Source organism: Hypanus sabinus, chromosome 5 (genome assembly GCF_030144855.1).
Source record: "Hypanus sabinus isolate sHypSab1 chromosome 5, sHypSab1.hap1, whole genome shotgun sequence".
In the NCBI taxonomy this organism is placed as follows: domain Eukaryota; kingdom Metazoa; phylum Chordata; class Chondrichthyes; order Myliobatiformes; family Dasyatidae; genus Hypanus; species Hypanus sabinus.
In genome coordinates, this window is record NC_082710.1 from 62,235,862 (window position 1) to 62,261,819 (window position 25,958).

The window sequence follows — 25,958 nt, forward strand, 5'->3', positions numbered from 1 at the left end:
GCAAATATGTGATCTACTTAGAATTTGACAAGGTCAAAAAGATTATGCAGGTGTTACACTGGAGCTAGTCACCACCTGGCTCCACTCACTTCCAGGAGATTGGGGTAGTTCCATTGTACAGTGGGCAAGGGGGCTATATTCTTACTAGTTATGCTATTTGTTTTAGTCTCTTGCCTGAAATCACTTTGTAGAGTGATAACTCACCAGGCAACAGTCTCCTTTATGATCCCAACAGTCCAATGCACTCCATCAGTCAAATGCCCCAGACAAAACTGTGTTACTGAAGTTCAGTAGACTGCTGGTCTTTACAGGACAAAAAGGGGGAATTTCAGAAATTGCCCCAAAGCAAGGGTTAAAATGTCATGCTGTAAGGGCAGAACAACACAAAAAAAAATTGGAAGAAATCAGCAGGCCAGGCAGCAGCTATGGAAATGAATAAACTGTTGACATTTCAGGCAGTGACCCATCATGAGGACTGATTGAAGGCCTGATGCTGAGACTGAAACATTGACTGTTCATTTATTTCCAGAGACGCTGAGATGGTGGGGTGAAGCTGAGAGCCAGAAAGGTGATTGGCAAAAGGGATACACTGCTAGAGAAGGGAAAGGATCATGGGACGGGAGGCCTAGGGAGAAAGGGGGAGGGGAGCACCAGAGGGAGATGGAGAACAGGCAGAGTAATGGGCAGAGAGAGAAAGAAAAGGGAGGGGGAAAAATACTAAATATATCAGGGATGGAGTTAGAAGGGGAGGAGGAGCATTAACAGAAGTTAGAGAAGTTAACGTTCATGCCATCAGGTTGGAGGCTACCCAGCCAGTATATAACTCCAGGCCGGGTCTTCACATGCTGCAATTGTGACTCCCATCTCCCCTTCCCCCACCATCACTCTGCAATCCCCTCCCCCTCAGATCCCATTGTCAGCTCCTGGGCCCTCAGAGGCTACATCTTCCTCTCACCCCAACCCTTCCCTCTCCACTGACACTACCAGCCTCCCTCCTCCCTCTGATCCCATCTCTCATCCGTGCGGGGTCTTTACCGTCCCCTCCGACCTTCAACTCTGAGGCAGAGTGCTCTGTCCTCAGTAAGGGACCTTTGTCCCTCTTCGCCCACACCTCAGCGAGTTCCGTGTACACCAAGATGCTGAACTCTTCTTCTGCCAGCTCTGTCTCCGAGTTTACTTCTTTGGCAAGGACTCTCCTATCCCCACTGATGACCCCTTCTCCCGTCTTCAACCCTCCTCCTCTTCATGAAGGAGGGTCTTATGTCTGCTCTGGATCTCTTTATTGCTAATTGCCGACGGGACATCAACCGTCTTGATTTCGCCACACCGTTCCAATTCCAACCTCACTCCTTCTGAATGCTCTGCTCTCCGCACCAATCCCAACCTCACTATAAAACCTGGTGATAAGGGGAGAGCTGTTGTTGTCTGGTGTACTGACCTCTACCTGGCCGAGGCACAGCCACAACTCTGATACCTCCTCTTAATTATCTCTTGATGATGACTCCACTAAGGAGCACCAGGCCACTGTCTCCTATACCATCACCAACCTTATCAGCTCTGGGGATCTCCCATCCACTGCCACCAACCTCATAGTTCCCATACCCCGCACTTTCCATTTCTACCTCCTACCCAAGATCCACAAACCTGCCTGTCCAGGTAGGCCTATTGTCTCAGCTTGCTTCTGCCCCACTGAACTCATTTCTGCATACCTTGACACTGTTTTATCTCCCCTTATTCAATCTCTTTCCACCTATGTTCATGATACTTCTCACGCTTTGAATTTTTTCAATGATTTTAAGTTCCCTGGCCCCTACTGCTTTATTTTCACCATGGACGTCCAGTCCCTATATACCTCTATCCCCCACCAGGACAGTCTCAAAGCTCTTCACTTCTTTTTGGATTCCAGACCTAACCAATTCCCCTCTACCACCACTCTCCTCCGTCTAGCGGAATTAGTTATTACTCTCAATAATTTCTCTTTTGGCTCCTCCCACTTCCTCTAAACTAAGGGTGCAGCCATGGGCACCTGCATGGATCCCAGTAATGCCTGCCTTTTTGTTGGCTTTGTGGAACAGTCCATTTTCCAAGTCTATACAGGTATCCGTCCCCCTCTTTTCCTTCGCTACATCAATGACTGCATTGGCGCTGCCTCCTCCACACATGCTGAGCTCGTTGACTTCATTAACTCTGCCTCCAACTTTCGTCCTGCCCTCAAATTTACTTGGTCTATTTCCGACACCTCCCTCCCCTTTCTTGATCTTTCTGTCTCCATCTCTGGAGACGGCTTATCTACTGATATCTACTTTAAGCCAACAGACTCTCACAACTACCTGGACTATTCCTCTTCCCACCCTGTCTCTTGCAAAAATGCTATCCCCTTCCCACAATTTCTTCGTCTCCGCCATATCTGCTCTCAGGGTGAGGCTTTTCATTCCAGGGCGAAGGAGATGTCTTCCTTAGGGGATTCCCTTCTTACACCATCAACTCTGCTCTCAAACGCATCTCTCCCATTTCCCGCACATCTCCCCATCCGCCCGCCACCCCCACTCGGGATAGGGTTCCCCTTGTCCTCACCTACCACCCCACCAGCCTCCAGGTCCAACGTATAATTCTCCATAACTTCTGCCACCTCCAACAGGATCCCATTACCAAGCACATCTTCCCTCCCCTTCTGCTTTCCGCAGGGATTGCTCCCTACGTGACTCCCTTGTCCACTTATCCTGCTCCCCACCCCCCCCCCCCATCCCTTCTCACTGATCTCCCTCCTGGCACTTATCCTTGTAAGCCGAACAAGTGCTATATCTGCCCTTACACTTCCTCCCTCACCACCATTCAGGGCCCCAGACAGTCCTTCCAGGTGGGGCGACACTTCACCTACTGTGTCCGGTGCTCCCGGTGTGGCCTTTTATATATTGGTGAGACGCGGCACAGACTGGGAGACCGTTTCGCTGAACACCTACACTCGGTCCGCCAGAGAAAGCAGGATCTCCCAGTGGCCATACATTTTAATTCCACATCCCATTCTGATATGTCTACCAATGGCCTTCTCTACTGTCAACATGAAGCCACACTCAGGTTGGAGGAACGACACCTTATATACCGGCTGGGTAGCCTCCAACCTGGTGGCATGAACATTAACTTATCTAACTTCTGTTAATGACCCTCCTCCCCTTCTAACTCCATCCCTGATATATTTAGTAATTTTCCCCCCTCCCTTTCTTTACTTTCTCTCTCTGCCCATCACTCTGCCTGTTCTCCATCTCCCTCTGGTGCTCCCCTCCCCCTTTCTTTCTCCCTTGGCCTCCCATCCCATGATCCTTTCCCTTCTCCAGCTCTGTATCCCTTTTGCCAATCACCTTTCTGGCTCTTATCTTCACCCCACCCCCTCCGATCTTCTATCATTTTGCATTTTTCCCTACCCCTCCTACTTTCAAATCTCTGACTATCTTTCCTTTCCATTAGTCCTGACGAAGGGTCTCGGCCCCAAACGTCAACAGTGCTTCACCCTATAGATGCTGCCTGGCCTGCTGCGTTCCACCAGGTAGGTGGGGGGGGGGGGGGGGGGTGTGAGAGTGTGAGAGTGTGAGAGTGTGAGAGTGTGAGAGTGTGAGAGTGTGAGAGTGTGAGAGTGTGAGAGTGTGAGAGTGTGAGAGTGTGAGAGTGTGAGAGTGTGAGAGTGTGAGAGTGTGAGAGTGTGAGAGTGTGAGAGTGTGAGAGTGTGAGTGTGAGTGTGTGAGTGTGTGAGTGTGTGAGTGTGTGGCCATTTATGATGTTAGGTTTTGCTTTGTAGGAAGTAATGGCCTGCAAACTCTGCTAAAGTGCATCCAATTCAGTCTCTAACTTCAGCCAGAATTGCTTTTTTGCTCTTAAAATAAATTCCATAGTTGTACCTGGACTTCTTGTATAGTTCTGAATCTGCAGTCTTGAATACTACAAATGAAGTCCTACGAATCTCCTGGCTCATACTTGGCTTTTGGTGTGGGTATGACCAGTATGTTCTCAAAAGGCAAAGGTCGCATGAAGTCAATGACAACTGGGTGTATTCATTCAGATTTGAAGATGAATCCCTGAATATTATCCAACTCATATTCTCAATGTCTTTTATTACTTAACAATTATTGATTTCCCATGTATTTGCACAATTTGTTGTTGGTCCGTCCTTGTTTCTGTGCATTTTTGATTGATTCTATTGTCTTTTTTCATATTTACTGTGAAAGCTTGCAAAAAATGAACTTCAGGTGACATACATACTTTGATTTAAAAAATTACTTCGAACTTTGAAGACTCACACTCCAGTATCAGTTTTCTGAACAGACCATGAACCCAGTCTCACTGTATTGTTCTCTTTTTGCATTTTCATTGATATCCCTATTGTAATGTTAAGTATTTTTAATGTATTGCACACTATACTGCTGCCACTAAACTACAAATTTCTTGACATACGTTAGTGATAATAAATCTGATCTGGTCTGGGGCCAAGTAGTTCCCAACCCAAGATGTGATGCACCTAAGCAACACACACAAATGCTGGAAGAACTCAGCACGCCAGACAGCATCTATGGAAAAGACTAAAGAGTTGACGTTTTGGGGCAAGACTCTTCATCAGGACACTGATGATCAGTCCACTGTTTACTCTTTTCCATAGGAACTGCCTGGCCTGCTGAGTTCATTCCGCATTGTGTGTGTGTTGCTTGGATTTCCAGCATCTTCAGACTTTCTTATGTATATGATACATCTGTATGCTATGCTTTCTATTGAGCATCTGTGTAAAAAAAAACAGCAAGTTCTCAAGAACATAAAGAATTTCATTTTTGAAGAAGAGATGTTGGCATATTTTCCCCCATCTGTAGTGTTAATGTGGCTGGACAAGGACAAATTGTTGGTGATATTCGCAGTGAGGAACTTGAAACTCAACTATTTCCACTTCAGTACCACTGATATAGATAGGGGTGTGTACTCTACTCTGCTTCCTCAAGTCCATGAGTGCTAACACTGAGGAAGAGTCTGTTGTCATGACACCATGCCATTGAGCTCTCAACTCCTTCCTGGACTCATTATTTGAGATCTGGCACACTATCAAGCTGACATCTGCTAACTTGTGAATGAAGTTAGAATAGAATTTGGCTACATAACTGTGAGTGTATAGAGTATAGTATGGAACTGAGATTGCAGAGTGGGGGTTCAGCAGTGTTAAGGACAACGTGGAAGTGTTATGTATTCCTTCTGATAGAGATCTGTTGGTCAAGAAGTCGAGTATCAAGTTGCAGGTGGGGAAGCAAGAGTCCCAAATCCAGGAATTTGGAGATGAGTTTGTTAGGAATTATGATATTGAAGGTGGAGGGATGGACAATAAAGAGGCTGAAATTAGTGTGCTTGTTATTCAGATGTTCCAGAGATGAGTGTAGGGTCAGGAAGACAGCAGACGCCGTGAACCTGTTTTGGCAGTAAGCAAATTGCAGTGGATTAAGTTGATCTTGGAGTCTGGAATTGATGTCTGCCGTGTGGGGCTTGAGAGACAAACTCTTTTTTAAATAGATGCATATATGGAACGAGCTGCCAGAAGTGGTTGAGTCAGAACAATAGTATCATTTAAGAAGCACTTGGATAGGTACATGGAGGGATAGAGTGAGAGGGACATGGGATGAACACAAGAACTGGCACCAGCTGGGTGGACATCATGGTCCAAATGGACTTGTTAGGCCAAAAGGCCTGTTCTATGACCAGTCTCAAGCATTTCAAGATGATGGATGTGAAAGCCACTGGATGATAGTCATTAAGGCAGGTCACTGTTTTTCTTTGGCATAAGTAGGATGGTGGACTTTTTAAAGCAGGTGGGAGCCCGCCTTACTTTTATCCTTTTGTTATTATTGCTTCATATCAATATTGCCACCACCTCTTTAATTGTAGCTTGTTAATGGCTACATAGTACTTTGGCAAATACCTCTTCAAAGCCACACAGACTCATTGCAACAACCCTCTCCCTTTTGTTCCCCCCCAATGAATTCTCAGGATAGTTTGACAGATTGTTCTTTTAAAAGATTTATATTTTTTCCAAAAGCTAATTAATTGTCAGAGATCACAGCCTCAAAGATTCCCAATTGTTGACATCAGATGCAGTCTTAATATTCTTGTACAAGTTTGATAATCATCCTTTTCATTTTAGAATATGACATCTTGATCTACTGAACTCTTGAATCATTTACCCTACCTATCTAAGTGTTTGAGCTGTTGCTCAATTTCAACTTCTAATACTACCTCAATTGTTATACCATAATATCAATGGTGTTATTTAACACAATACATCAAATAAACTGCATAATTAAAAATACTAACCTTATTTCCTTTCTCTGTGCCCTTGTCAGAATGAAAAAGCTAGGGAAAAATACAAACTATTTAGTGGAACAAAAGAATGCCTCAATTCTACAGGTATATTTCAAACACACTAGAAAGTAGCTACAATGTATATGGCTAAAAACATCTGAATTCAATTACTCTTTGGATTGGCTATAGAATACCCCTGTACTTAATAATTTCCAAATTATACTAACAAACATTTTCTTCCATTATAAATTTACGTCATATATAAATTAGCTGTTCAGTATATGTGTTCTCAATTTATAATGCACATGAACACAGATAGTCTGACCAAAATTCTTCAATCTGGAATCCAATTAGAGGCTTTACATTAAAACTAATGAGTAAAGTTCTCTTAACTTTGGAACCTTTGCATAATATGTTCACCTGGAACTCAACCCTTGATGATCAAAGAATACCTTTAGGTCTTCACAGGAAAACAACATTAAAACATCAGAAAAACTAAAATTGAAAATGTCAGTGCTATATTTGAATACATACAAAATCTCACCTTATCTATACAGTCATCAAAAAATGCTAGGCTAGCATCTTTGTCGCTCACAAAAGAACACTCTTCAATGAAACGAATAAACATCTGTGTTTTAGTCAACTGAACATAGAACTTCTGATGTGTTCGATCACGAGACTTCAAGAATCCTACCAAAAAATAACAATACCAATTACATATGAAACAACACTCTGCTAAAATTTGTTTCAGTATGGTGTCTTGTACTGTTATGTATAAAAATCAGCTTCTTAAGCATTTGTTTTATTCCAGCCATGCCAGTTATAGGATAAGTGGGCAAAGTAAAGAAAGTAAAAGTCAGAAACAGGTAGGGAACAATTATTTTATTTGTTGTATTCTATAGAACCCCAAACAGCAACAGACACTGAAGTGCAGACCAAGAGCTAGATTTTGGAAAGGTTGTTCTGACGGGTAACTTCAACTTTCCTCATATTGATAGGCACCTCCTTATGCAAAAGGTTTAGATGGGGCAGAATTTGTTAGGTGTGTCCAAGAAGGATTTCTGCCACAATATATAGACAGGCCATACTGAGGAGAGGCCATACTGGATCTGGTACCAGGAAAGTAACCTGGTCAGGTGACAAACCATTCAGTGGGTGAGCATATGGAGAGTGACCATTAATTCCCTGACCTCCACCACAGCCTTGGATAGGGATAGGAACAGACGGTATTAAGTAGTATTTAATTGGAGGAATCGAATTAGAAACTAATGTTCTCAGGAAAAAATGCAATGGAAATATGGAGGTTGTTTCGGAAGAACTTACATGGGGTTCTGGATACATTGCTTCGATAGGAATGGAAAGGATGGTAGGGTGAAGGAACCTATGATCATGATTGGCAAGAAATGTGGATCAAAAGAGGAGAAAATAAGCAGACTTACGGTTTAGGAAGCAAGGATCAGAAAGCACACAAGAGTTAGAAGGTAGCCAAGAAGCAGCTTATGAATAGACTTATGAGCTAGAATGGGACGTGAAGGCCTTGGTGAGTAGAATTAAGGAAAACCCCAAGGCATTCAAAATGTATGTGAAGAACAGGAAGATGACTACAGCAAGGGTAGGGCCAAGCAGGGAGAGACAAGGAAATGTGCCTGGAATTGTTGAAGGCGGGAGAGATCCTAAATGATTACTTTGCTTCAGTATTCATTAGTGAAAAGGACCTTGACAAATGTGAAGATAGCATAAAACAGGCTGATATGCTGGAACATGTTAACATTAAGGGGATATGTGGGACTTTTGAAAAAGGACACACAAGTCCCCTGGGCAGGATGGGATCTACTGTAGGTTACTGTGGGAAGTGGAGGTAAGTGCTGTGCCTTTGGCAATAATCTTTGCATCTTCACTGGCCACAGTAGTAAAGCAAGATTAGAGGGTGACAAATGTTATTTCTTGTTCAAAAAAGGTGACAAGGATAATCCTGGGAAGAACAGAGTCTTACGTCAGTGGTGGGCAAACCTTTGGAGAGAATTCTTAGAGACAGAATTTACGAGTATTTCAAGAAGCATACTCTGATTAATTATAGTCAAATTGGCTTTGAGGGGGACTGGTCAAGCCTCAAGAAACTGAATGAATTCTTTAAGGAAGTTACAAAACAAATTGATGAAGATAGAGCAGTGGATGTGATGTATATGGACTTTAGTAAAGTGTTCGATAGTGGGCTCATTCAGAAAGTCAAGAGAGATGGGATTTAGGGAAACAAGACAGTGTAGATATAGAATCGGCTTGCACACAGAAGGCAGAGGTTGGAAACAGAGGAAGCACATTCTGCATTGAGGTTGTAACCAGTGGTGTTCCACAAGGATCTATTCTGGGACCCCTGATCTATGTGGTTTTTATGAATTACTTGGATGAGGAAGTGCAATAGTGGGTTATTAAGTTTACAGATGACACAGTGAATGGGATTTTTGAGAAGCATGAGAAGACACGGCTCACCCAGGTTCACAAATTGAGTACACAAGACATTGATCCACAGCAATTTGGTGTTTTGAGAAGCAGCCAATCAGCAATTGAAATAGATAATCAAGAACAAATTAAAATACAGCAGGGGCAGGCAAAGCAGTCATTGTTGGAGTTGACAGCATTAGAGTGGTAATTTGAGGCTTTAGCTCTGAAACTTCAGCAAAGGGCTTATGTGATAAAGCAAAAAAAGTTGTAGGTAGATTCTCTCCTCCCCCCCCCCCCCCCCAAAGTTTATTTATTACACTCTCAAAATTGGGATTGGGACAGGCTATTTTCTAGCAAAGGTGTACTTGCTAAGTGGGAGACCTTCAAAAGTGAAATTTTGAGAGTACAAAGCTGTACATTATGTGCCTGTCAGAATAAAAGGTAAAGATAACAGGTTTAGGGAATCTAGGTTTTCAAGATATGAATGCCTTGGTTACGAAATAAAAGAGATGCATAGCATCCTAGCGATATGAGGGGAACATGAGCAGAATAAATGAGCTGCCAGCTCATGTAGTGCATGCGAGCTCAATTGCAGCATTTAAGAGAAGTGTGGATAGGCATATAGACTGCAGGGATATAGAGAGCTACAATCTGGGAACAGGACACTGGGAGCAGCTTAAATGGTCTGGCACTGACTAGATGGGCTGACAAGCCTGTTTCTGTGTTGTACTTTTCTATGTCTCTAATAGATGATGTGTGGACTGTGTAGGTTGTTGATCGAAGGCTGAGCTGGGCTGAGAAATGGAAGATGTAGTTCAATCTGGAAGTGTGATACAATTTGGAAGGTCAAACCTGAAAGCAGAGTACACGGTTAATGGCAGGATTCTTAGCAAAGCAGAGAAACAGAGGAGTATTAGGGTCCTCGTCCATAGATTCCCACAAAACTGCTGCGCAGTTAGTAGTTAAGAAGGTGCATGGTGTGTTAGGGAGAAGAGCAACAAGGTAATGTTTCAGCTCTATCAAACTAGTTATTCCACATTTGGAGTATTGTGTTCAATTCTGGTCACCTCATTATAGGGAGGATGTGGAAGATTTAGGGATGGTACAGAGGAGATTTACCAAGATGTGGCACTGATTGGACAGCATGTCTTATGAGCGAGTTGGGGCTTTTCTCTTTGGAGTGACGGAGGATGAGAGGTTACTTGATAGAGGTGCTTTAGAGGAATAGATAGAGTGGGACAGACAGAGACCTTTTCCTCAGGGCAGAAATGGCTAGTACGACAGGCCGTAAAAGTAAAGAAGGGTATCAGGAGATAGATTTTTTTTTAAAACAGTTATGGATGCATGGAACATGCTGCCAGGATTGGTGGAGTTAGATACATTAGGGGCGTTTAAGAGAATCAGATAGAAATATGGATGAAAGAAAAATGGAAGGCTATGTGGGAGGGAAGGGTTTGATTGATCTCGGAGTAGATTAAAAGTTGGCACAATATCGTAAGCAAAGGGCCTTTACTGTGCTGAACTGTCCTATGTAAAGAATAATTTTTTAGTAGTAAAAAGGGTATCCAACTTCAATTAGGGTTGTTTGGGCATTAAGTTATAACTCAAAACAAAATGAGATCACAGTATCAATAAATAGCAGTAAAACTCAAGAAACGTCTTTCAGCAGATTTTTCCACAACCCAGAGGCAAGTCTTCTACATAAAAAAAAATGAAGTATGTAAACAAGACTCCCTAACTTGCAGAGTTAAGTCACAACTAGTAATGCTTCAAATTTACCAACTCATTTTGATGAAAGTAAAGCTCTGAGAGACTGCCCAGCATCTGCATTCAGATCATATTCAATCTTCACTTATACAACACTGTGGATACCAACAAGGGGGGTAAAAACAATTACTGATACTTTCTGTTACAAGCTTTAGTCCAAGACACAAGCTTTTTTCAACAAATCCAATCAATACATCTTTTAGAACTTAAAAAGCTTGTTGCAATAACATGCTTGCTCAGAGTCCTTCCACATTATGAAAGCATTGTGATGTAATCGAAGATACACTGTGTACACAACTGTAATTGGAGACGGGAAAGAAGATTGAAGTTAACATGAAAGAAATAGTTGGGCTATGGTGCATAAAAGATAAGCTGAAACAGAAAACAAAAAACTGAACTTGAGATATGGAATTGCATTGGAAAAAAACTTCAGAAAATTAATTGACGAAAGGTCTCGGCCCGAAACGTCGACATCGCTTCTCCCTATAGATGCTGCCCAGCTTGCTGTGTTCTACCAGTATTTTGTGTGTGTTGTTGTCAGAAAATTAATGCCATTTTTCTATTAGTTAGTATCCATACAAATTGGCAGTTTGCATATTGACATGTACTTCTTTCATTCTTACAAGTTGAAAATATTTTCAATTAAGTTTGAAGCACCAGATTTTAAAATCAGTCCAAGCAGATCATTTCATAATTACTACACCTTGAGCATTAGCCCCTCAAAACCAATGACTACACAGTTAACAGAGCTTCTCGTTTAGTACTCCTTTCACAAAGTAAGGGCAAATCAAAGACAGAGCCAATGCAGTACAGATTTATGGCATTCCATTGAGAGTGCACATTATCCTGCAAGGTTGGGACAGGAGTCTGGGCAGATGATGACAGAGAAAGAGTATCACTTAAAAGCAGACTTTGACCTGTTCTAAAATACAGCACAGGAGAGGGTGCAGAGGAGATTCACTGGGATGTTATCTGGATTGTTGAATTTCAGTCATGAGGATACAAGATAGGCTGAGCTTGGAGCAAAGGAGGCTGAGAGGTGACCTTAAAGCAGTATACATGATTGAGAGAGGCACAGCTGGAGAAGATAGTCAAAATATTTCTTCATAATTAGGGAATTAAACTATTATAAAAGAATATAAACTAGGAGATATTGCAATTCTTAAATGGTGTGCATATGACTCGGATTTTACACCGAATAAACTGGATGCTAGATTTAAGGTCTGGACAGCTAAAGGAATAACAGTTCCTTGCAATATAATGAAAGAAGGAATACTAACAACACACAAAATGCTGGTGGAACACAGCAGGCCAGGCAGCATCTATAGGGAGAAGCACTGTTGATGTTTCGGGCTGAGACCCTTCATCAGGTCTAACCGAAAGGAAAGATAAGAGGTTTGAAAGTAGTGGGGGGAGGGGAAATGCGAAATGATAGTAGAAGACCGCAGGGGGTGGGCTGAAGCTAAGAGCTGGAAAGGTGATTGGCGAAAGTGATTCAGAGCTGGAGGAGGAAAAGGATCACAGGATGGGAGGCCTCGGGAGAAAGAGGGGTGGGGGGGGGAAGCACCAGAGGGAGATGGAGAACAGGCAGAGTGATGGGCAGAGAGAGAGAAAAAAAAACAACTAAATATATCAAGGATGGGGCAAGAAGGGGAGGAGGGGCATTAATGGAAGTTAGAGAAGTCAACGTTCATGCCATCAGGTTGGAGGCTACCACAGTATACCACACCAGCCGACTCACAGGTGAAGTGTTGCCTCACCTGGAAGGACTGTCTGGGGCCCTGAATGGTGGTGAGGGAGGAAGTGTAAGGGCAGGTTTAGCACTTGTTCCGTTTACAAGGATAAGCACCAGGAGGGAGATCGGTGGGAAGGGATGGGGGGAATACTGTTCAGTTTTGAAATGCTTAAAGAGAAACACTTATTAGAAAAACCAGACTTTTACTGGTATTTGCAGATGCGACAGTATGTTAATAGGACAGTTAAAAATGTAACCAAATCAAGTATATGTTTCATAGAACTATTTAGAAAAGCATATAATTCAGATAACGGTAGTAGAATCATTTCAAGTATGAATAAGGATTTGTCAAACTTTAAAACACATTTGACTTCATACATTAAAACAAAATGGGAGAAGGAAGGAGGGATAATTATATCTGAGGAAGAATGAACAATAATATGTAGGTATCATTGGAAGTGTACCAGTTTACAGAAATGGAGGGAGTTTGGATGGAAAAACTTGATATTTTATTACGCCCTCTCAGAAATCCCATTATGATAGTAACCTCCCTGTTTGCTGGAGAAATTGTGGAAATCAAAATGCAAACAATTATATTTTCTGGGAATGCCCCGTTATCAAAACCTATTGGAGTGGGATACACAATGTCCTACAAGTCACCTTTAAATGTGAAATACCCTTAGAAAGTAAGACCATATATTTTGGATATATACCTCAAGAATGGTTGAAAAGTGAATAAATATTTATATTTAATGAATATACTGCTGGTGGCTGGTAAAAAGACTCTTAACCAGGAGATGGTTATCACAGGAGAGCCAAACTTTAAATGCATGGATGGAAATTACAATGGACATTTACAAAATGGAGAAGATAACAGCATCTGTTAATTCCTAAGTTGGAACAATTTGATTTATACTGGGAAAAATGATTTAACTATATAAAACCTCATAGGCCTGATTTTATTCTCCCAAATCAATGAATATGTTGTAAAAGAAAATCACTCCCTACCTGTACATAGTTTTCTCCTTTTGCTTGTTCTTTCTTTCCTCTCTTTTCTACAAGTGTATACCTCAGATAAATATTATGTGGAGATTTGTGGCATATGACTATATGATATATATGTACAATATCTGAAATACATCTTATGGAAATGTTTGATGAACTTCAATAAAAATAAATTACAAAAAAATAATAATTAGGGAATTAAAAATAAGACTGTATAGCTTTAAAATCATTGGAAAGAGTTTTAAAGGGAATGTGAGGGATAAAGACTTCAGAGGAGTTTTACAAACTGAGCAGGTTGGGACTTGTTTCACTGGAACATAGGAGAAGGAGAGGTGATCTTATAAAAGTGTATAAAATTATGGGGGACATACATAGGGGTGAATATACACAGGCATATTTGCAGGGCTGAGAATCAAGAATCAAAAATCAAGAACTTCAGGGCTTAGGGTTAAGGTGGAGAGGGAGAAAGATTTAATAGAAATCTTTTTTTTAAAACACAGTTCGCCAGGGGAAGTGGTCAAAGCAGGTACATTAACACTGAGATCAATGTTGGCCAAACATAAACAAATTGGACTATCTTAGATGGGAATCTCAGCTATTATGGTCGTTGGACTGAAGGGCCCATTTCTGTACTGAATGATTCTCTGACCTCAAAGAAATACAAATGATGTCTGGAATACACTGCCAGAGGTAGTAGTAGAATCAGATACAATTACTGCATTTAAGAGGCATTTAGTTACACACTTAAATAGGCTGGGAGGCATACCCAATGGAGGCAAACAGGATTAATGTAAATGAGTAGAACTGCAGGCATGGTGACAGAAAAGCCCATTTCCACCTAATACGCCTCCATAACTAACTGCTGCTGACATCTGTATGTGGATAGTTCATCTCTTTGCTTTCATTAGAAAAGTAGCAAATAGATAAAGTTTTGAAACTTCTCTCCAATAACATTACGGTGTTTGAGGTACTGAATCAGTGAACACTGCAAACTTATTAATATCTGGTGCTTAATCTAACTTGTACTTAGTATGAGCCAAGACAACAAGGGTTAACAAATTTGACAATTGTGTGGGTATTACAGACTTATGAACTTTCATCGAGCATGATTATCCTTATTTTCTCATAATGACTAAATTTATCAGAAGCAGGGCCAAAATGCAGTTGGTGTCCCAAATATTTAACCATTCTCATACTTGGATTGTAATGAATGCGCTCCGCATTAGACCCTTGCTTCATAGACTTCTCTAGTGTTATGCTGAAGAATGCATTACTTAATCCCATTCTACTAAAGGCTGGAGTGTTCTTGAATGGGAAAGGCTAATATTAACTTTCAGTTACTTTACTTCAAGAATATGTATATTGAGTTATCCATGCTTTTAATCAACCTACGATCATACTTTTGAAGCTTACTACAACTCAAATAGCTTCTAAATATCTCTAATATGAAAATTGTTTAGATCTGCAAAACAATAACAGACAAAACCTCTCAGCTTTACTGCCAATGTCACTTTCTGGCAAAGGGTATTTTGTGGGCCTCAAAGCAAACAGGCTTACTGCTAAATGTAATCATCTACACTTAATGTAGCTAAGAACTGGGGTAGGTAAAGATCAAGTACAATTTGACCAAACATGATTCATAAATAGATGCCCACTTTGTCTTATATTAGGACAAATTCTTGAAATAGACTCTTTCATATAAATGGACACAAAAATAGAAATTCATTTCAAGGAAATTAAAAACAGAACCTGTAAAGTTATTTGCCTAACACTGAAATGCATCAGACCAATTGGGTTGAGGATGGAATGGAATTTTACTTTGTACACATGTAACACTTGATTTTATTTATTGAGAGATCATGCATGGTAACAGGTCCTTCTTACCCAACAATCTGCACCGATCAATTACATCATGTGACCAAACAGCTAACTAACCCATTTGTTCTTTAGAATGGGAAGGGGCACTGAAGCAACCAGAATAAACCCATGTGGTTACAGGAACAGAGTATAAACCCCTTACAGACAAGAGCAGAAATGAACCCAGGTCACTGGTATCGTAATAGCATTCTACTAAATGCTATGCTACCATACTGTGCAAATCAAGGTAAAACAAATCAGATTCAAAGCGTACTTCAACTTACCTATGCAGTTCATTCTGAAAGACCTTTTCTCCTATGGTCCACTCTCCTCTCCTATCAGATTCCTTCCTCTCCAGCTCTTTACCTTTCCTACCCACCAGGCTTTGCCTATCACATTCTAGTTATCTTCTTTCCCCTGCCCCCAACTTGATATCCTGGCAAATTCCCCCTTCCTTTCCAGTCCCTGAAGAAGGGTCTTAGTTCACAAACTCTGCTTGCTTTTTCAATTCCATAGACCTGTTGAGTCCCTCCACCAATTTGTGTGTACTACTCTGGATTTCCAGCATCTCTTGTATTTATGATTTGGTGCCTTTTGAGATGATGCATTAATAGACTGGCATGAATTAGAATTAACTATACCTTGTAGGTCAAATAGTGAATTTGCAGAAGTGGCTTTTTCAGAAGGAGCTTGGGTGATTGGTTTGAGGTACGTTCTGTATCCTTTCAATATCGATGCCATAAATCGCAGAAAGGCCTCCTGGACTTCCATTTCCAATGATATCATCTTTTTATGCCAGGAAAAGTCAGCCTCTATTGGTGTCATCTCGACAGCAGACCCTTCCTGTGCTCTCCTGTGAACTAAACCATTAAAAAAAAAGTCAATCTAAATCAATTTGCCAAACATTAAAAAAGCTTCCAAAAGGTATGCAATTTAAGTAAATAAGTGAGAAAAAGGAAAATAAATTTAATAAGTGTATCATTTTTATCTGAATTTGTGAATGTCAACAGAACAGTCCAACTTCCATGACATCTGCCCTCACCCCACCAGAAATAGGATTCCTCTTTTCCATACCTACCATCCCAATAGCCTCCGCATCCAGCAGATAATCTTCTGTAACTACCACCATCTCAAACTGGATCCCACTACCAAGCACATCTTTCCCTCTTCCTGGCTTTCCGTAGGGATTGCTCCCTATGAAATGCCCTTGTTCATCCATCCATCCCTCTCCAATGATCTCCCTCCTGGTAGATATCCTTGTAAGTAGAACAAGTGCCATTCCTGCCCCCACACCTGCTCCCTCACTCTGATTTAGTGCCCGGAACTGCGCCTGTTCTCATCAGCTTGTCCGCAGATGCACCGTGGATTGCCGTTTGGTATAAGTCACCAATGCAGAGGATTTTAAACACAGCCACCTTGCTCATTCTGCTGAGGACATCTTCAAAAGGCATCCATCATTAAGAATCCTCACCATCCAGGACACGCCCTCTTCTCATTACTACCATCTGCGAGGAGCAGGAGCACTCATTGTTTTAGATATTGTTTATTCCCCTCGCACTCAGAGGGCTGAATGGTCCAGGAACACTTCCTTACTCTCTTTTTGCACTTCTTGTATACATTTACTTCACATTTCTTATTGTATAGTAATTTTTAAAAAAAAATGTTTCACTGTACTGCTGCTGAAAAACAACAAGTTTCATGACAAAAATACTACTGCAGATGCTGTGAATTAAAGAATACGTACACAACACTGGAAGAACTCAGCAGACCAGGCAGCATCCATGAAAAAAGAGTAGCCAATGTTTCGGGCCGAGACCCTTCATCAGGAAGGGTCATGACATATGTCTGTGATAATAAACCTGATTCTGGAGCATCCTGCTAATGACAGGCACTCAGAAATCATTTATAAAGGTCATCACAGTGGTCCAGAGTAGTGATTCAGGATCAGCCACAACATGCAGCCCACTATGTTCTTGAGGATAGCGAGAGCCTTGTGGCCACAGAAGGCATGTTTGGACAAGGAAACAGGTTAGGTTCATACACAGTACATGCACTAAGTCTTGATAATCTGGGCCAAGAGCACAACACCGAGAATCCACTGCTGTAAATTTAATAGCACTTCATATTTGGCAACTGTGTTGCTGTTAAAACTAAATGAACAATATTTTTAAATGTAGAACTACTGTCATACAAATGATAAATTGATTTTTTAAAAATTGTTTGTAAATTAATGCAAAATGAAGTTTTTATTTTATAATGGATTGAATTAATAACATATTTAGAGATTATCCCTTTGAGTTACTCATCTGCAATTTCAGTGGAAATAAAAAGCAATTTTTATGGATATTAAATCAAACTTGCATGCAAGATACTGTATTCTTAATGAAAATACTTATTACTTACTCAATGAAAGCTGATTTTGTAGACTCACTAAAGAACTGAAGAGATTCTTCCCAGGTTTTTTTGGGAGTTGCTTCCAGGTTAAGTTCTTCCTGTCATCCGATCTTAAAAAAAAGCAAAAACAATGAAAGATAAACCAACATGCAGCTGGCATGGTGCCCAAAGAATGCAGAAAACTTACAAAAATCCTAATCTAACAATGTCTGGCTTAAGACCAGTTCATTACTCTCCAATGCTCAGCTTCATTTAGTTGTATTTAACATGATTCTAACATCTTCATTTGCATGTGCATCGACACCTAGGTTCCACAACTTCTTATTTCATTCCTAAACATATATCATGCATATACACCTAGTTAATGCATTTTTCTTGCGTTATCACTAGGCTTATATTGAGAGATACCATGAAGCTTCTACTACAATTTCTTGTGTGTGCACTTCCACGACCCCACCCCCCCCAGTAAAATTATTTTTTCTGGATACGCTTTTACTTGGTGTACAACTTAACTGTTTGCCAAGACTAAGACAATCTTCCAAGCTCAACTCACTGAGTAGTTGGTAGTCTGTTCCTTGAAATATTTAAGTCAAAACTGTATAAAATGATTAAGACCAATGCAGACAACACTTGCATTCATTCCTGCCCTGATGAAAATATACAAACATTTTAGCTTTTTCACAAGTTACCCTAAAGATAAAAATACTTACAGATATATTGTATTTGTATCTAGATCCACACACACAACATCCACAGGTGGGTCATTAAGATCAAAATACCGTGAATCAACACCAACAATAAATGGAATTGGTGCATTGAGGACTCCAGCTAGGGACAATGGACAGAGTGGAATATATGGACACTGCCAATGAAAAGGAAAAATCATCTGAAAAAGAAAGCATGAAAAATTAATTAATTTTCTTTCTAATGAAAATGGTGATATAAAAAAATCCAGTTTTATGTTAATATACCAATACTTACAGTCACAACAGCTTCAGCCACACCTGTCAATACAGCAGGCCTGAGAGAATGCAACAAAATCTTGTTTTCCATCAAGACTAAGTACAGTAGAATTGCACAGTTTTCAGCACCCAAATTCATCAGCAAAGTGCTAAAGTTTGCTCCTCTATAAAGAAAAAAAACAAGCATTTTTGTGCCATTGTACCTTTCTTTAAAAAGAATTAAATATAGCTCTAAATTGGTGTGTTTAAAGTCATGAGTTCACAAGGAACGTACACTGGAAAATATATCGACTGAGATGTTTTTGTGGATTAAAGTTGGAAATATTTAACCTAAGTAAATTTTCCAAAGCAAGCAATTATTCATGCTATTGCTAACAAAGTTATGCAAAGCAACTAACACAAAATGCCATGATAAATTAGCATACAACAATACTTCACGATGCACTATAAATTTAAACTCCAAAATGATCAATTCAGCAAAACCAGTTCCAGAAATTCAATTCCAACTCTTCAGTTTCCCAAATCTTCCTTCTCAGCCCCCACTGTTTCTGCCTTCTCCAAGATAAAGACATCAGGAATAGAACATTCATAGACAATGTGCTTGAATAGCAACAGAAGATTTTAAGATAATGGCACATATGTAGTTTAGCAATGCAACAACTTAATACTAAATAACTCAAGCAGTGATCTCTTTATAAGATCAACTAAAGCTGTAATTTATGGGAAAGAAACATCTTAAGTTTAAACATGAAGCTCAACAGCTAGTGGCACAATGGTGCAGGGAACAGAATTCTTGCCTCACGGCACAAGTGACCAAGGTTCAGCTGCAAATACTAATCTGCTGTTAACAGCAGCTTATTCAAACATACAGATGATCAGATAAATTTAACTGAAAAATTGTGTAGTTGTGACTTCAGTCAATAAAACTCAGACATTCACCTTACCGCTAAGACATTAACACTCTGGCAGCCTTGCACTTCAGCCGTCAAGTCAAATCACATTCTGTACTGAAACTGCTGATGATTTTTTTTTTAAAGTGAATATTGGAATAAACTAGTGGCAAAATTCACTGACAAAACTGCTCAAAACACTCCATTTCATAATATTAGTAAATGGCACTTGGTGAGTTATAACATTTTGTCTCTGCATTGAGTTGTGACAAACATCACACATCCAAACTAATCCAAGTTCAACAATTGCCAACTTTACTCCAAATCTGCAGCTGCTTCTATTGTAAGGTTAAATGAGTTAGAAGGAAGACGAAGCATAAGGCTCACAGCAGGACCTAAAGTTTTATTTTGTTGTACCTTATTTGGAAATGCCAAATGTTGATACAGGCTACGCAATGTGGAAGAGGCAGATCATCAGCATTTTAGCTTGGGCATAGAAATAAAAATAGCTTTTCATAAAGTCATTTCTTTGAGTGCATATATACACAATACAAACACAAGAAAGTCTGCACATGCTGAAAATGCAAACCAACACACACGAAATGCTGGAGGAACTCATCAGGTCAGGCAGCATCTATGGAAAAGAATAAACTGTTGATGTTTCTGACCAAGGCCCTTGTTCAGTACTGAGAAGGAAGGCAAAAAAAGATGTCAGATTAAAAAGGCGGGGGGGGGGGGGGGGTTGGAGGAGAAGACGACTGGCTGGAAGGTGACAGGTGAAGCCAGGTGGGTGGGAAAGGAGACTTGGAGAAAAAGGAATCTGATAGGAGAGAAGAGTGAACAATAGAGAAAGGGAAGGAGGAGAAGACCCGGGGAAGTAATAGGCAGGTGAGAAGAGGTAAAAAAGGTCAGAGTGGGGGTGGAGGGGAAACAAACCACTCTGTTTCAAAAGGTTGCTCCTTTACCCTGAGTACGGCCTCATCTTAGCACAAGGGGAGGCCATGGATCAACAAGTTGGAACAAGAATTGGAATTAAAATGTTTGGCCACCGGGAAGACCCGCTTGTGGCAGATGAGTGGAGGTGCTCAACAAAGCAGTCCCCCAATTTATAACAGGTCTCACCAATGTTGAGAAGGCTGCAACAGGAGCACCAGACACAAAAGACAACCCCAGCAGATTCTCAAGTAAAGTATTGCCTCATCTGAAATGACTGCCTGGGGCCCTGAATGGAGGTGAGGGAGGAAGGGAGATTAGTGGGGAGGGATGAATGGACAAGGGAATTGCTGAGGAGCGATCCCTGTGGAAAGCAAGTGGGGAGGCAAAGATGATTAGTGGTAGGATCCCTTTGGAGATGGTGGAATTGCACAGGATAATGTGTCAAATGTGTTGGATAAGGAGGCAAGGACAAGAGGAACAATCACTATTAAGGCAGTGGAAAGATGGAGTGAGCACAGAAGGAGATGTGGGTGAGGGCATCAATAGTCGCAGGAGTGAAACCCCATGACAGAAAGCCATACCCTGGGAACAGATGCAATGCAGGCAAAGGAACTGAAAAAAGAAAATAAACTGAAAAAGGAGACCTTCAGAGATGAAGACAGAGATCGAGAAAAGGGAAGGAAGTGTCAGCGATGGACCAAGTGAATTTAAACGCAAGGTTAAAGTAGGAATCAAAGTTGGTAAAATTGCCAAGCTCTGCGCCAATGTATTCATCAATATAATGGAGGAAGAGTTGAGGAGTATAACTGGGGAAGGCAATACAAAACAACTTGCTATTCTGTTTAAACTTAGAAATGGTCACCCTCAGTAGGACCAGAACAGAAGTGCTACAGTTAATGCCTCTGCTTCTCTGCGAAGAAAGTTGGGGTAAAATAAAGAAGCCAGACATTCCAAATTGTTCACTATTACACTGCAAAGGGAATCACCACAGTCTCCCTTATAGGAAGACTGAGCAAAAAAAACATCAAACTAATGTCATGATGTTTTTCACAAATTATGATTTCAGTGCAAATATATTAGAGAACCAATAGCAGTCAATATGATTAGTAACACAAACCATCCTCAGGGTAAGCTCACCAGTGGAAACAAAAAAGTTGCAAACATTCAAATAGCATGTAACATGCCTCTTTGGACATTCATTTTGACCAACAAATTTAATGTTTGAAGCTAATTGTGACTATATAAAAATCAGCAAGGTTCATACATTTGAAAATATTTTTACTTAAAATTTTCAACTGGAAATTAAATATTGAAGAATTATGCAAAGTGGAAAAATAAATCAAAAAAGTAGAACAGCAAGTTATGTTGGACTTTATAGAACTTGAGTTAGGCTGCATCTGGAGTACTGCCTACAGTTGTCACTCCATTATGTCGAATCTTTGGAGAGGGTGCATAAGAGATTTACTAGGATGTTGCCTTGACTAGAGGGCATAAGCTATAACAAGAGGTTAGACAAACTTGGGTTGGTTTCTCTGGAGCAGAGGAGGCTGAGGGGAGATCTGATAGAGGTTTATAAGGTAATGCGGAAGTGTAGACAGACAGCATCTTTTTCCCAGGGTTGAAGTGTCTAATACCAAAGGACATACAAACCCCATTTCCAGAAAAGTTGGGATGTTTTCCAAAATGTAATAAAAACAAAAATCTGTGATGGTAATTCATGAGAACCCTTATTTAACTGACAAAACTACAAAGAAAAGATTTTCAATAGTTTTACTGACCAACTTAATTGTATTTTGTAAATATACAAAAATTTAGAATTTGATGGCTGCAACACACCCAACAAAAGTTGGGACAGAGTTAAAATAAGATTGAAAAGTACGCAGAATATTCAAGTAACACCAGTTTGGAAGACTCCACATTAAGCAGGCTAATTGGTAGCAGGTGAGGTATCATGACTGGGTATAAAAGTAGCGTCCATCAAAGGCTCAGTCTTTGCAAGCAAGGATGGGTTGTGGCTCACCCCTTTGTGCCAAAATTCGTGAGAGAATTGTTAGTCAGTTCAAAAGGAACATTTCCCAACGCAAGATTGCAGAGAATTTAGGTCTTTCAACATCTACAGTACATAATATTGTGAAAAGATTCAGAGAATTCATAGACATCTTAGTGCGTGAAGGGCATGGTCGGAAACCACTGTTGAATGCGCGTGATCTTCGAGCCCTCAGACGGCACTGCCTAAGAAACTGTCATGCTACTGTGACAATAATAGCCACCTGGGCTCGGGAGTACTTTGGAAAACCATTGTCACTTAAGACAGTCCATCGCTGCATCCACAAAAGCAACCTGAAACTGTATTACACAAGGAGGAAGCCATACATCAACTCTATGCAGAAACACAGGCAAGTTCTCTGGGCCCGAGCTCATCTCAGATGGACCAAAAGACTGCGGAACCGTGTGCTGTGGTCGGATGAGTCCACATTCAGCTAGTTTTCGGAAAAAACGGGCGTCGAGTTCTCCGTGCCAAAGATGAAAACAACCATCCTGATTGTTATTAGCGAAAGGTGCAAAAGCCAGCATCTGTGATGGTATGGGGGTGCATCAGTGCCCACGGCATGGGTGAGTTGCATGTATGTGAAGGTACCATTGACTCTGAGGTGTATATTAGGATTTTTAGAGAGACATATGTTGCCATCAAGGTGACGTCTCTTCCTGGGACGTCCATGCTTATTTCAGCAGGACAATGCCAGGCCACGCTCTGCACGGGCTACAACAGCGTGGCTTTGTAGACACAGAGTGCGTGTGCTTGACTGGCCTGCTGCCAGTCCAGATCTATCTCCTATTGAAAATGTATGGCGCATCATGAAGAGGAGAATCAGACAACTGAGACCACGGACTGTTGAGCAGCTGAAATCTTATATCAAGCAAGAATGAACAAAATTCCCAATTGCAAATCCACTATAATTAGTATCCTCAGTTCCAAAACGATTAAAAAGTGTTATTAAAAGGAAAGGTGATGTAACACAATGGTAAACATGCCTCTGTCTCAACTTTTGTTGAGTGTGCTACAGCCATCAAATTCTAAATTTGTGTACATTTACAAAATACAATTAAGTTGGTCAGTTAAACTTTTGAAAATCTTTTCTTTGTACTTTTGTCAGTTAAATCAAGGTTCACGTGAATTAACATATCACAGATTTTTGTTTTTATTGCATTTTGGAAAATATCCCAACTTTTCTGGAAATGGGGTTTGTACATTTAAGGTGAGAGTGGGTTAGTCTAAAGGAGAACTGAGGGGCAAGTTGTTGTTTTTATTAAGATACAGAATGGGTGCCTGGAATGCACTAGCTGGGATGGTGGTAGAGACTTAAGAAATATCTAAATAGGTACATGAACACAAGGGAAAAGGAAGGATGTGGACATTGCGTAGGCAGAAGGGATTCATTTAGATGGCCATTTGATTATCAGTCCTGTTGGTTCGGCACAATATTGTGTGCCGAAGGCCTGTTCCTGGGCTATTTAATCCGAATAGTATTCAAAGGAAACACCACCATTTATATACAGGTTGAATATAGTAAAAACATCCAGGTATATTGCACTTTGTTTAAGCAAAAATTATACACCAAATTACATGAGGGCTTGTGGAACATGTAAACAAATATTTTGAAAATAAGTAAGGCCTTAAGAAGGTTAAAGGTAAAAAACAAAGGGCTAAATGCAGAAATAAAGAGTAACAAATTACATGAATAAGGGCAAAAGATGATTGTTTACCTTTTACTTCCTCTTTGTTCAACTTACCTTAAAGGCAAGGGTGTTGAAACTGGCTGAGACAGAATCAATGCATCAAGTGCAGATAGCTACAAAATAGAAAAACATTCAGTATCCGGTTAAACTGAAATCAAGCTAATATAATCATATTTGTAAAAAATAAAAAGCTCAACTCTCCACAGCTAATTTTGTACAACTAGCAATGTGCATACACATTACCTGAACCAAGATTCTTGGCCTCTGGGCTGATGGGAAGGGAACATTATGCATGAAGTGGGATATATGCCTATAAACAATATAAGAAAAGTCTCAAAAATGATAAATGGCAAAACAAAAATGACTATAGTTAGTTCGCATTAAACAGAAGGGCAATAAACATAAAAATAGTGCTATTACAACAAATGGCCCCAGACAGTATCAATATTAATATGCTATGATCCAGATCTGATACTGACTGTACTGTTGTATACGATTACCAACTAATTAACCAAACTTTAAAAAAAACAAAATGGTTAGGCATTAGCTAAGCCACACAACAAATAAATATAAAGCCTTGGGGAAGAGGAAACAATCTAGTAGTTTTAAATCCTGAGGAAGTGACTGATTGTATTAACAGAAAATGCTGGGCCCATGAAATCCTTTACATCTGTCTTGAGAGGAAATTTCCTTCACTGTAAAATGTCCAGACTAATGACTGTTAATGAAAACAACAACACACATAAAATGCTGGTGGAACGCAGCAGGCCAGACAGCATCTATAGGGAGAAGCACTGTCAACGTTTCGTGCCGAGACCCTTCGTCAGGACTAACCGAAAGGAAAGATAGTAAGAGATTTGAAAGTAATGGGGGGAGGGGGAAATGCGAAATGATAGAAGACCGGAGGGGGTGGGATGAAGCTAAGAGCTGGAAAGGTGATTGGCGAAAGTGATACATAGCTGAACAAGGGAAAGGATCATGGGACGGGAGGCCTCGGGAGAACGAAGTGGGGGGGGGAAGCACCAGAGGGAGATGGAGAACAGGCAAACAACTAAATATGTCAGGAATGGGGTAAGGAGGGGCATTAACGGAAGTTAGAGAAGTCAATGTCATGCCATCACGTTGGAGGCTACCCAGCCGGTATATAAGGTGCTGTTCCTCCAACCTGAGTTTGGATTCATTTTGACAGTAGAGCAGGCCATGGATAGACATATCAGAATGGGAATGGGATGTGGAATTAACTGTTAATGAAAAGTTTTTTTTAAAGCAATTTCAAATTGTGGTTGTAACAACTTTAATTGCAAATATAAAAAGCACAACAAGTGTTTGCTTCTGCTCTATTCACTCATGGGCTTAAATCCTGCCAAAGCTTATGAAGCCTCAAGTATAATGACAGTGGAGTATCAAGTCATTCTCAATCGATATTCAGGGTTGCGAATGAGCAGTTGCCAGGGCAAGAAATCCACCAGCTGCTTGGGAACATCAGAATCCGTCAACATTTAATTGGAGATCGTTGCTGCTTAAAAAAAATCCCAGAAGTGGAACCGTTCATCACTGTCACTCCCATCCTTGATGACCCTTATTTGTCCAGCAAGTCTAATACAAAACTCAGTTTTCTATATTTATATCTTTCTGTGGGTTTTGTCATTTTCCTCAAAGGTCAAATTTATTGCCATATGTACATGTATACTTAGGGGCAGTGAAAAATATACTTGCTCAGCATGACAGACTTTTACTTAACTGGAGTTATATTCCATATTTCAACTTTTAACCTTCTTCAATACTTCCATTTATTCATTCCAGAAAAACTTGAAGCTGTTATGGCTACATTACTTAAAACTAACAACAATTTGTTGTGTAATTATTCAATTTATTTAATTTTGCATATTAATTATTAAATTTGGCAAGATGCAG

General features: G+C 40.4%; 1 protein-coding gene across 3 annotated transcripts in view; it reads right to left on the bottom strand.

The window, feature by feature from the left end:
* Positions 1-25,958, bottom strand: part of dennd4c (DENN/MADD domain containing 4C) — a 174,785-nt gene that overhangs the window by 76,419 nt on the left and 72,408 nt on the right. For all 3 annotated transcript variants that reach the window (XM_059970022.1, XM_059970020.1, XM_059970021.1), the window contains exons 7-14: positions 24,288-24,354; positions 24,099-24,157; positions 18,500-18,644; positions 18,229-18,404; positions 17,528-17,628; positions 15,766-15,984; positions 6,866-7,011; positions 6,334-6,372 (exon numbers count right to left, since the gene is read on the bottom strand). In XM_059970022.1, the coding sequence (XP_059826005.1) occupies positions 6,334-6,372; positions 6,866-7,011; positions 15,766-15,984; positions 17,528-17,628; positions 18,229-18,404; positions 18,500-18,644; positions 24,099-24,157; positions 24,288-24,354 (952 nt within the window). The remainder of the gene's footprint in view (positions 1-6,333; positions 6,373-6,865; positions 7,012-15,765; positions 15,985-17,527; positions 17,629-18,228; positions 18,405-18,499; positions 18,645-24,098; positions 24,158-24,287; positions 24,355-25,958) is intronic.